The sequence below is a fragment of the Apus apus genome, chromosome 20 (genome assembly GCF_020740795.1).
Source record: "Apus apus isolate bApuApu2 chromosome 20, bApuApu2.pri.cur, whole genome shotgun sequence".
Taxonomy (NCBI): domain Eukaryota; kingdom Metazoa; phylum Chordata; class Aves; order Apodiformes; family Apodidae; genus Apus; species Apus apus.
Genome location: NC_067301.1, coordinates 5,348,702 through 5,361,461, shown reverse-complemented (window position 1 = coordinate 5,361,461; position 12,760 = coordinate 5,348,702). Strand labels below are relative to the sequence as shown.

The 12,760-nt window shown below is 38.1% G+C and overlaps 1 protein-coding gene across 5 annotated transcripts in view; it reads right to left on the bottom strand.

Annotated features, from left to right (window-relative positions):
- The window catches only part of VPS13D (vacuolar protein sorting 13 homolog D), a 101,722-nt gene that overhangs the window by 29,433 nt on the left and 59,529 nt on the right, over positions 1 to 12,760 (bottom strand). For all 5 annotated transcript variants that reach the window (XM_051637052.1, XM_051637055.1, XM_051637053.1 and 2 more), the window contains 3 exons: positions 12,456 to 12,604; positions 9,990 to 10,124; positions 9,490 to 9,657 (listed from right to left, as the gene is read on the bottom strand). In XM_051637052.1, the coding sequence (XP_051493012.1) occupies positions 9,490 to 9,657; positions 9,990 to 10,124; positions 12,456 to 12,604 (452 nt within the window). The remainder of the gene's footprint in view (positions 1 to 9,489; positions 9,658 to 9,989; positions 10,125 to 12,455; positions 12,605 to 12,760) is intronic.

The window sequence follows — 12,760 nt, the reverse complement described above, 5'->3', positions numbered from 1 at the left end:
TAAAGTTTTGCCAAAGAAACTTTTACCACTGTTTCTCCTTTGCTGTTTCAAGCAATAGAAGAAAAACAAAAACACTCATAAAGAGTGTTTGTGAAGCAAAGCGGGTGCCAAACAATAAGGCTTCTGGGGCACCAGAAGAATTCAAAGCAAATGAAAACTAATTCTAGAATTCGTACTGCATGTTCCCTCTAAGCCAGATGCATGAACCACACAGCATGGAAATAAGTTTTAAGTAATCTTTTAAAGTCTTTTTAAGCTCTTGGCACTGTCTGGTTCTCTAAGGACATCCCAAAAGGATAAATACACAATTATGACTTTAGTCCAAACATTCCATTGTAATTCTAGCATCAGAGAATGGTACATTTACAAACATTATTGACTGAGTGAAGTAGAAGATTCCAAGATGGAATTTTAAGGCAGAAAGTGATGAAAATAAATACAGGTCAGTTGTAACTTCTGTGCAAACCTCACTATGAACTGCATTTAAATTAGAAATCACACTGTTTACTGAGGTCTCCTCTTTGCTTTGCAGGACTCCTTAAGTAAGTTCTTTGTTGAATTCCATTCAACTCTTGCTCCAAACCACCACCTTTCAAAAACCCTTCAACATCACACTAATGATGTTCATACTTCTAGCTCCAATAACTAAACCTGGTTCTCAAAGACTCAAGCACAAATTTATGTATGATATTTCAGCAAGGTAGAAAAAAGTACTTAAATTTAGTTTAAGAAAGAAGGTCCAATGTAAACTGTGAATTATGTCATCTTCAGTTCTCACACATACTCTTGTGTTTTCCAAATCAGGAAAGTCCCTAGTCATGACGATTAAGTCATTCCACAGTTTCAACAGTAACTCCCCTAAATATAATTAACCACCCATGTGAAACAGCAGAGCTGCTTATAGCAGGAAACAAGGGCTGTGCAGGTAAAGAACAGCAATTACCAGGTTTCTGAACGAGGTTTCTGTTAAACACGTTCTGCCTTTCAGCCCTACCCAGGAACACTAAGTTTGGAACTTGGTTTTCCTCCCCTCTGCTACCTTGACGTTCACGCTCCTTCTGAGGTCCCACCAAAGGAGCAACAGCTCAGATGGTTTGAAGAGAACCAACATCTAAAATCAGTGCATACTGTGAACCTGACAGTAAAACCCCAATAAACAGTCACACAGTAAACATGAGCTGGAAAATACTGACACCCCTCTGCCCCAAGATACATTCTTACATGGTACAAAATGTTTTACACAGAACATTATTTTTTCAAATTTATTTAAAAATACTAATAAAGCTGTCTTTTTAGTTTGAAACAATGTTTCTTTAGAGATGTTCTCTAGAGGTCCCTTCCAACTCTGACAGTTCTGTGATTATCTACATACATATAAAATGAAATGTCAATACACATTTTATATATACTTTAAAAAGTTAACATAAAACACAGCTCTGCATTATATAATTAACTCAAGTAGATTGATCCCATTAGAAAATAGAGGCAATTTTCTTTTGGGTTGTGTTTTCCCTTTTTAAAAACACTCACATCCACTCCCTTCCCTGCTGAACAGAAATTTTGGAAGTTCTGTTCAGCCAAGTGAGCAAATACAATGGACTGTGTCTAACATTTAATACATATCTGTAAGTTTAATCCTTTGTAGTTACTTGCCTTCTAGCAGTATCAGTAAAAATCACCTCTGTTCCCTACATCTCTCCAACCTGTTAGAGATATTTTAGAGGAAGCCAATTTTTATGCTGACTTCTGAAAGTAAAATACAACAGTTCAACTCCAGGCATTTACTTCATTATATGGAGGCAAAAATATTCAGTGTAGATGCCACAGGCTAAGCAGACAAACACATGTGCTGCTGGGATTTTTTACAGCTAAAAAAGTTTCAGAGCAGTCAGCCATCCCCAGGTCTTGGTGCCACTCTTTTGGAAGCGTAAGAAGAAAAAAAGCCATGAAGTATTGCTGGACACACATAATGACTGGCAGTGGGACAGAGAAAACTGTCTAGTAAATTCTTCAGCCTAAGTTTCATTGCTTCTATTCCACTGTCTAAAGGTTGCTATTTAATACATTTCTGTAACTTACTATAAAAATCAGTTTTAGACCAGCTTCTTTACTAATCAATACAGGCATTGTTATGGATGGGAAGAACTGTGTATTTAATTACACAAACTAGACATAAGTAAGCAGGTAAGACACCTTCCTGCTTTCACATCACTGTGGTCAACTCTGCATTATACTGGGGATTAAAAATGAAATGCTGTAACTATCTGACAAAAACAGCAGGTGTTTATCTGCCTGATTTAAGCCCTGGCTATCTGAAGATGTTCCACAAAATACTTATACATGGCTTCTGTCAGTCTTTTAAGAAATACTCAGGTATTTCATCAGGGAAGGTCGTGAATTCGGTTAAATTTATATCCTATATATTTTTACACTTTCCTTGACACATCAATACACACCCAGCTCAACAGTGAAATACAACCCTGATCAGAAAGGATGGTTCAGGTCAGGCCCAAAACACATTTGTAACGAAGTCAAATCGTGCAAAGAGAAATGTGTCACGGAACTATGAATAGAACTGACACAGACTTAATTTAGAACGGACTAAATCAGCAAAATGCTATAATCAGCTTCTCATTTTAAGAGAGACATAAACTTTGACCCTCTCTAAATTACTGACAATCAAGAGGAGGCAATGGCCTTTCCCACTGAACAAACATATGTTCCTGGAGATTCTCTGCAGCATTCCCCACCCCTACTTATGTCATATAACCAAAGTAAAGAAGCTTTAATTAGCTCACATCCCATCGTTAACTAAGCTTCCTAATGCGTCCTGACAACAGCATGTTGGCAGGGTAATCCGGGCAGCCCCCCGAGGCGCGGCCTGATTAGCCGTGTCCCAGGGGAGCCCCCGGCCCCGAGGAGCTGCGGAGCTTCCCCGCAGGACCCCCTGGGAAGCCGCACCAGCAGGTGCCCGTTGGCAATAGTTTTGTGTTACAGGGTTGACTGAGTGATCCCTGCAGGAACTGCCGGCTGTTTTCACAGACACAGAAGGCAGTCAAAAGTCCACAGCATGAACTTGGAATGACCCCAATTGCAGAGTCACTGGCGGGTTCATCTGGAGGACAACTGCGCTTTATTAAACAACTAATACCCTTAACAGATAATTCCCCTCCCCCCAGCTTTAACTCTTACAAAGCTTTAAGGTCTTCCTGTTTGTTTATTTTTTGGGAATGGAATCACTTGCCCTCTCACATCCCCCTCCTGAAAACCCCCTCCCATACAATGAAAACCTGAGAAAGGGCCTGAGGAAATCTAGTCCAGTTCCTTGAGTTAATGCCTGTCAGCAACGTGTTCAGAGGGCAGCAGATTAGGTTTGCTTTTTAACATAAGCTTTACCAAATCTGTTGGGTTTTATTTCTGTATTTTTTTTTTTTCCAATTCCTTCTGCAATACACCCCAGCACTCAAGAGTCTTTCCAGCCACTTTCAGTTTCTGCCATGGTCCCCCTGACAATCCCTGGAATATCAAAGTGCCTCCTCTTCAAAAACCCAAAGGTCTTCTGTGCTCCATCAGATTTGTGAAGGAAACCCAGTGCAAACGATGATCATCTATTGTTACAGCTCGAGAAGGTGCTGTAGCCATCTCCCATATATTGTTTCCCCTCCTCAGGGATACACAGCCAAGGAATTTCAAGTTTAAATCTGTACTATTTAACATATTCTTCACAACTAGGTAACTTCATATATACAGCAGGGAGGTGTAGTTAAGTCTTTTGTCAAGACTGAAGTCATTAATTTCAAGCCCACACCTCATTTCTTCTCCTTCAGATGCTAATTGTGATATTTGGGATCTATGTGCCTGTTTTCATTACACACTAACCATTCAAAAACTGTAGGTTAAGATCAAATTTCATTTCATCTCTATGATAAATGCTTATTTGTAATGTCACAGTTCGTGCTTTTGGCAGCATTTCGCATCCCACATTTTAAAATCTCCTTTTTTCACTTAATTCCCCAATGAGTCAGCAAAACAGGCACAATGTATTTTATTTTGCAAGAAAATGAGTCAGTAGAATCCTTCAAAATAAAGCTCTAAAGCAGGTGTAAAACTTAAAAGCTTTCTAACCCACCACCCTCTTTTATTTCAGATTGTAGATTTCTATACACAGCACCTCAGTGTTTGCAGCTGTTGAACAGTTGCAGGATTCTTATTGTCTACTGAGTAATTTCTCCTGGAAAAGGCTCATTCAAAGTCACCACCAATGTGTCAGTTTGATTCTGAATATGCACATTTAAGACATCAAGTCCAGATCAAAACAGTTCTTCCCACAGAGTACACCACATTTTTGTTTGATCTTAACCCATGCCCGTTTCTCCACATAAAAACGCATTTTAACCAAAGCAGGTTCACAAACACTTTGTGTAAGAAGCTTTGTAAAAGAAAGGCTAAAATTAACCTCAACTGTGAAGAGAACTTTCAACCATGGTGCTGGCCACAGACGTTGTATCCCACGGTAGAAATGAAAAACAGGAAGAACAAAACAATATTCCATACTTCTCAAGGACAATCCTTTCTCCCAAAACTTCTTTCAAAGATACTTAACACAGATACCAGATGTTCTGCATGTAAAAAGTGACATGTTCCATGGCTTCTGATTGTCACTAATTGGCCTAAATTTTGCTGGCTTTAAAAACTGGTAGGAAATGGGAAAATGGCCTCATGTATAACGCTCCTCCCAGCACTGAAAATTTCTGCCAGGGGATTGAAATTACTTTCCATCTCCTAATCTGCATATTTTCATATAGATTCTCACTGCTCAGCACTTGAACCTGCACAAGAACTGCTAGTCCTTCAATGAAATGCAAGTCAAACTGCAGATGATCTGAAGTGCAACCTGGATGCATGACCTCAACCAGCCCCTAAGTCCTGGGGAAGACACATGGACAAAAAAATCACTGAAGAGAAGACAGAGAAAGCTGCATTTCACCTGAACTGTACAAACCACTTTTTGGAAAACGGCAATTACTGCTAAATCCCACAACTTAAATACCTAGACTACCTTTGTAAAGGACAACCATCAGCTTTCCTGGAGTAAAACCCAAACTCAAATCTGCAAAGCTTCCCAGAAAGATGACAAGTATTCCAGCCTTCTTCACTGTTACCCAGAGTGAGACTGCCAGTAACCACACACATTCTGCTGTTCACAAAAGAGTAGGGAGTCAAAAGAAAATTGTGAAAATATAAAATGGTGGGAAACTCAGAACCCAAATGCCACCATGATCTTTCTACATTATCAGCTAATTATTTTGTTTAATGCCCTCCTGAGGAAAACAACACTATGTACTTCTTTCTCAGGCTTGATATACAGAAAGGCTTTTGTCAGAAGTATCAAGTAAGTTGGTTATATAAACTTTAAACAACAGGAACCATCAGCAGCTTCAGAACCATTTCTGTCTGCTCCTGGATAGAACCTGCTTAATTTTTATGTACCTTCTGTGCTCTGTTTTATCCACTTCCCACCTTATTTATTGCCAGTTTTGTTAAAGTTAACATTCATACCAGTCAAACACTTGTTTATGATTTGTTTTTAAATAATCCCTTTATTACTTCCTCTTCACTTTCCATTCAGTTATCTTTATTTTTCTGTCACTGCCAACCACTTGAGATTCTGCTTTGATTTATCTTACAAGGAAGGCTGTAACTCCTGTTTCCCTTTGTGTGGCTTTCATGCTCCTTTTCTACAAATGCCTCCATGTCAAATACTCACCTGGAGCAGTACTTGTATCCTTACTAGCCTTAGAATTTTCTTACCTGGTTCCAACAACCTACAAACACCTCTTTTCCTATCTCTGTTGAGCTCTTGAACACCTCTGACATTGCTCTGAACTGAATTAAAATAAATACATGGATTGAAATCCCAGGACAGAAGTTCATTTGTGTCTCTTCCTCAGCCATAAAAGAAAACAAACACCCTCCATACAATTTGTTGCAACTCCCTTTGGATGTAAATTATGGTATGTGAGGTGCCTGCTCCCAAGCCTCAGCAAACCAGCCCCTTCGGAGGGGTTGCTTCTACTGAACACTAACAAAAAAATTAAACTGTGGTCCTTTCCTTAGAAGTGTAATAAAATTTCTGACGGGACACAATATTAAAATTAAGCTCTTCTGAGCAGTTTGCTAAATTATTTTTTTGGAGAGGAAGGGAGGGCCACAACTATTTCCATTATATATATATATATATCCAGAAACTAAGTCTGATTGCAGAGGTCTAACAACTACATTACTATGTGCTCAAAGCTCACAAAAGATAACATAATTCTTTGTAAGGGTGGAAAGAATCAGACAAATTATATACAGTATTGACAAGCTGATATATCTTTACTACCAGGAATTTCATTATGTCAGCACAACACCTATTTGCCAGTAACAGATGCAACAACCCTTAAGTTTCCATTTAGAGAACACAAGCTACAGAACACTCTTGTTCAGATGCTAATTCAGTGTTCAATATCCATTTCTAATTAAAACACCTCTGAGAGAGGAATTATTTAGGATTTAGGACTATCATACCTAACGGGGGAAATAAAAAAAGAAGGGTGGATGCCAAGAATGCAAGACATTTCTAGGCATATGGCAACTATAGAAGTCTCCATTCAGAGGGAATGAAATTCCCTCAGGTGTCTATATTTAGGATCAAAGAACTTTTTTAAATACAGAACTTGGGAGTCTCCAAGGGATAAAACCTACAAAACTGTCTGTAGTGAACTTTATTTAACCTAAGGTTTTGTGCCAACTTAAATACACTGCAGCTCTCCACTTGAAAGAAGGCATTACCCACTGTGTGTTCTGAAATGCATGGAAAAAGCATTACAGGGATAATCAACAGAACTATAAAATAGGAAAGCAATAGAATGAAAAAAACAGATACAACTCCAAGAGCTAACTTTTCAATTCAGTCAAGCAGCGTTACTTTTAAAGTGATGATTATAGTATTAAAGCTTGTTTATCTATCTACTCACACCTTAAAAGCTAACTCATCTTAATCTAACATTTTTATTTAAGACACTTTAAAAGTCAGGTACTCTAAACAACCAAAACAGGTATGTTTCCCAGCCATCAGTTTCTAGTCAGAACAGGCTCATCTAGTTTTGGCTACATTAGTTACCAGCTCTACAGAATAAGCTGCAAAGATTCTGTGGCACAGCAGAATCAAGTGATAATTTCTGCAGTGAAAATACACTTCAAAATACTTTCCCTACAGAGAGCACCAACAGCAAGATGAAAATGATTTATTGTTTCAGTCATGTTTTTGTTGAGTAATTGGAATTATTCCCCCCCTTTTTTTTCTTCACCAAAACTTCATATATCCTAGACACAAGAACAAGGCATTACATGGTAGAGTAGAAAGGAGCAAAAGACAAATGTCTACACTCTACCATGTACATAGCACGTCACAAATTCTACTCGACAAGCCAGGGTTTTATCATCTGGACATTCCTGGCTTCAGTTTTCTAGCCGATTTAGATGCCTAAAAGGAAAGCAACATATAGGGAAGAATTCACCCTCATTACGTGATCCTTTTTCATAATTTCTTTCTGTGCGGCAGAATTAAGATCCATCCTTTGGAAGGAGGATTAATCAAGGAGTTCCACACTGTACTACTAAGCCTTCCTAAGATATCTAATTATGTCCTTGTTCTGAAAGGGCAAAGACATAATCCATACAAAAAGTTTTTAAAAGGGAACTGTGTGAGACTTGCATCACAGACATTTTGGATATATCAAGGAGAAAGAAGGAAGACAGATAAATAATACATGGGGTGATTTTCAAAGGTATAAATGGGAAGCAGGCACTCAGCTCCTGCTCAGTTTGGAAAGGAGTTCAGCATCCAACTGCCCTTTTGCCTTTGAAAATCTTCCTTCACAAAACCCTTGGTTACAAATGACTCCAAAGTTCAAAGAATGACCTTGCCCTTGTGGGAAACATAGGAAGGCTCGTGCCTTTTAAAGAAAGATTTATGAGACTGTAGCTGCAGATGTGACTGCAATGAGGAAACAACACTCTATAGAAAGGAAACTCTAAAGAAACATACTCTATTGGGTGGAGTGGATGGGTCACAAGAGACTAGAACCATGAGCAGAAAGTATGGACAAAAATACTCATTGCACAGATGGATGCTGCCTTACAGAAGCTCAGTAACTCTTCTACCAGCTTGCTTGGATAAGCTTCTATTTGCAGTGCTGATAACCACAGACTTGCCCAGTATAGGATAAGGCAGGAGTATCAACAAGATGGAATTTTGTTTGAATTTCTTGAAATTGTCCAAAATGGGCTAATGCTGGGAACAAGGCAATGATGATACAGAGGGTGTATGTAATCCTACCTCATGGCTCAACTACCTGGGCTGGGTGTGCTCACAGCTATGCACTTGGTGAAGGACTGGGGATCTCTACACCAGTTTAACTCAGTTTGGTAACTTTAGTCTTAAGCTATCTGTAATTATACAAACTCTGTATTTCACCTCTCTCATCTTCTCAATTAGCTTTTCCCACCGAGGTGGGGAAAAAAGTAGATTTCCATGAATACAAATTAAGTGGAAAAGGCTGTGAAAGGATGAACCATGATAATAGGCAGGTACAAACTTACCAGTTTGGAAAATGAAAGTAATAGGTAGGAAAGAATTTTCACAAACACAAATTTTAACAAGATGCCCTTATGTGAAGAAAGCACCATTGCAGTTCTGCCCATGATCACATGGTTCATTTGCAGTCCATGTTAACACACCCTGTATGTAACAAAAATATTTCACAAACATATATTTGTTCAGTATCAAGTACGGGATCAATCTTGGATCAAAACCACTTCCTATTTTTTGCTGCTGTCTCAGATCATACCCCTCTCAGGCACTAAAGAGAGTTATTTTCACTGATAACACAATTGAATTCTCTCAGTCATTAAGAGGAAGGACAAAATGATGTTCACCACGCAGAGCCTTTGGAATTAAAATAAAGATAAATGCACAGCAATCTAGGAATTCCTTTGTTGGTTTTTTCCTATGCCACAAAGCAAACTCAAGCATTAGTATAATAAGTGATATTCACATGAGCTTAATTACTTTCCAAAAATACAAGTTAACAATTCCTGTTATACTAAATAACCCCTTAAATACTCCACATTTCTACAGTGCTCTATATTTAATAAAACTTGGTTCATTTGCACACAGAAGATTACAGCTCACTTGAGCAACATTTTACTTCTCACTCTGGTTAACTACTGCATTCCATCTGCAAAATATCTGTGTATCAGTAAGAGGTTTCATGGACTCCTGCAGTGTTTCTGGCATCCCTGAAGTATATATATAGTGTGTTTCTAAAAAATCTACACTTCAAACACAACGAACAATTTAAAGATGGTCAAGAATTCTATTTAACTTGTTTCCTGAATATTTTTTCTTATTGCTATAGGAAACTTTAATATAATAATTATTACCTTTGCAGCAGAGTTTGATACTCCATGTGTGACATTTCTTATGAGACCACCAACGTTCCCATATTTTATAAGCCCGGTAACACCTTCTGAAACATCATTCAACAGACCCACAGGGTTGCCAAGGAAATCCACAGAACCCAGAATCCTTGCAGCCTGACTAAGCAGCTCCTGTAAAACCAAGCAGAAGAATGAAGTATCAGTTGTGGGACATGTTAACATCAGTGAGGTTGAGAATAAAAAAAAGTCGTCCCACAAAACGTATACAAAACTAGACAGTTTTACTGAAGAAATGAACACACAAATACCAGCAAGACCAAAAATATTTTCATCTTCAAATGCAGAGTATTCTTAGGAGCACATGATGCTGTTTCTCCATGCATCAAAGGTGTAACTAGGCACAAACACTTAGTAAACAGCCGACGAGGAGCTACTGCACCCTCAGAACTCATCAATCAAGAGAAGTTCAGTCTGTGTCACAATAAAACCCACATGACACTTACCTCTTGAAAGTGTTTCAGAATGTCGTTAATGATAAACTCCTGAGTTTCATACGGATGGACCCTAGTGAAAGGATCCAGATTAATCACAGCATCTTCAAATCGGATTAGAGGAAATCCCAGCGTGCTTTTCAAAGCCTAATTAAATAAAAAGATATTGCTACTTTAATTTTTCTCTCTACTTCTCATTCAGAGCACCCAAATGAATTAATCTTTGAGTGGCAAACCAAAATTATCTGAAGCTGCCAGAGCAGTTTACCACTGCTAAGCAGACACTTCATATAGAGGTAATTACTCCATAAACCTTTTACTTGTAAGCAACGATTGATTATTAGAAGTGCATTTCTTTAATAACTAATAGTCATTAAACACTCCTCCTGATGCCATCTGTTTCCTACACTTGTTAGCAATATTTCAAAGCAAAATGTATTTAAGATCCCACACTCAGTACTTTGCTATAACTGCTCTAATGTTTAACTCCAAATTAATTTCCTTGACACACAGAAGACAAACCTGGGTGTTTTCCACCCTGCTGAAGTCCTATGAATGGATTAAGTGCCAGGATGAGCTGGAATAACATACATAACTTCCTGCAAGCCTGAGACTCATTTCTTAACATTATGTGGTGCACTGAAATGCTTTAAACAACCTTTTTCAATTATTTTAAACGGAGAAATCTAAGACAGTAATTAGCCCATGGGCCATCTGTAGCGTGGACCATCTACACAAAGAAAAAAACCCATTTAAGGTGGACAAGCTACACATCTATATATACATACATAAAAATAATTTTCTAAAAATTAATAACAAAACTAATATTTTAAGAAAGAAAGAGAACTCTTCTATTTCAGGTCTTGATAACAGCATCTGCACAATCACCAAGAACTGAAGAAGGCAAGAAGCCCGATACTGGTGTTACATCTTTCTCTATTAATCACTCAGGCCTGCATGTCAGCAGGTAATACGAGTTTTTCTGCCATCTGCAGGCAATTAAGGTAAATGACAGGTCGGATTTCAGTTTGCAAGAAAGGACCTATTTATTTTTTCAGTAAATGGATGACTAACTAGAGTAGTCCTCATTATTCACTTGGGTAGGAAGTAATTTCCTGTTTAACTATCAGATATTATATAAGCCAACTTTGTTAATACTAGTACCTAATAAAAATAATCTGTCTACACCAAATTACCAGACAGCTATGTCCAAGCCAGGAACATTAGAAGTAGTTAGAAAAACTTCTACAAAGGCTCTACTGTGATATATTCTCTCCCTCCTCTCCCTGAACTCTCCTGTGCTACAAAACTGAATGGAAATCTTTCTGTGAGAGTTAAGACACAGAACACAGCCAGTAACTGTTATCATTAGAGGGGGGAAAAAATGTATATGCCAAGTTTTCTCTTGGGAACAATGCTGGCAGCTGCCAAGACATCTCCATATGCAATCGTACACCAAAGGTGGTAGGAAATCCAAACACAGCAGTGCACATTACTAGTTTCTTGAAGGCACTCACCATTAACACTGTTTTCTCTCTCTAAATCTGAGATAACTGGATGAAAAGCATTTTCATGTGGAAGCTAAAGTGCAAACATTCAAGTCACTGCTGATGTTGAATTGTAAGGAACATCACAGCTCACTAATTGTCCTTTGCACAAAGATTTGGGAAGAGCAATAGAAGAACAGACTTCTGATATATACACATTCCACAAAACTAAACTTCTTTAGAAACTTGCACATCTTAATGTCCCTAATATTAAAGGTACAAAAAACCCTGCTGTCTCAGTTTTGGTATTTGAACACACAAGCTGAAGGTCCCTTCCAATTCAAACCATTCTATGACTCCATGAAATATGCAGCAGCTCAGCTGCTCCACAGTGGGCAGGGAGGGGGTTTATGGTTGTTTGTTTGGTGTTGTTTCAACTCCCCCACCTTGGAGGAAATTAGTTGTATTGACTCAGAAGGAACTGAAACATTGCTGACTGTTCCCACCTTGTTAGGTCCAGGAAGGTCCCAACAGACAACATACTAGACAAGATTATCATCTTCTTATAATTTGCAATCCCTGGTTCACTTGAACAACTGTGCTAGAACATTTATCATCACAGGAAAAGGCTCCGATTTTCTATCTAAATCCATACTCAATCTGAATTCACTTTAATACTGAACCAAATTGCACAGTGCTCACATAAACCCTCCAGTTCCATTAATGTAACTAAGATAATTTGTAAAGTAATGAGTTAGTAGGTGAAGTTGGCTGTGCTTCAACTGAAATTACAAAAACGAAAGAATATTACAGAAGAGACTGGAAATTACGTAAATTAAGTAACAAATTACTGCCACTTCTATTATTTGTAACTTAAATAATGGAAGAGTAAATGGAAATTAATGGTAGCAATTTGAAGCTTTTGTTCCCTTTTTCTCCTAGAATGGAATCTCTTTACTTGGAAGCACACTCTGTGACTGGACTGGCTTACCTTGAGGTCCAAAGGTAGCTTGTTGGAAGTGAAGACACTCAACTTGATCTGAGGCACACTGATTTTCAGATTTTCAAAGTAGTATCGCTTTTGTGCTCCACCTTGTTCAACAACCTTTTCATGGAGGTTTTCATCATACTTTTCAACTTCTGCAACCAGACAAAACACAGCAATCAGAACAGATTATATATAAATAAGTATGGGGTTATGAGTGCATATTCTGTAAAGAGTTAATGGTTTCTCTGTAGAAATAAAAAGTATGTGTGACTGCTAGTGTAGCCAACAAACTTACTCATGTTAGTGAC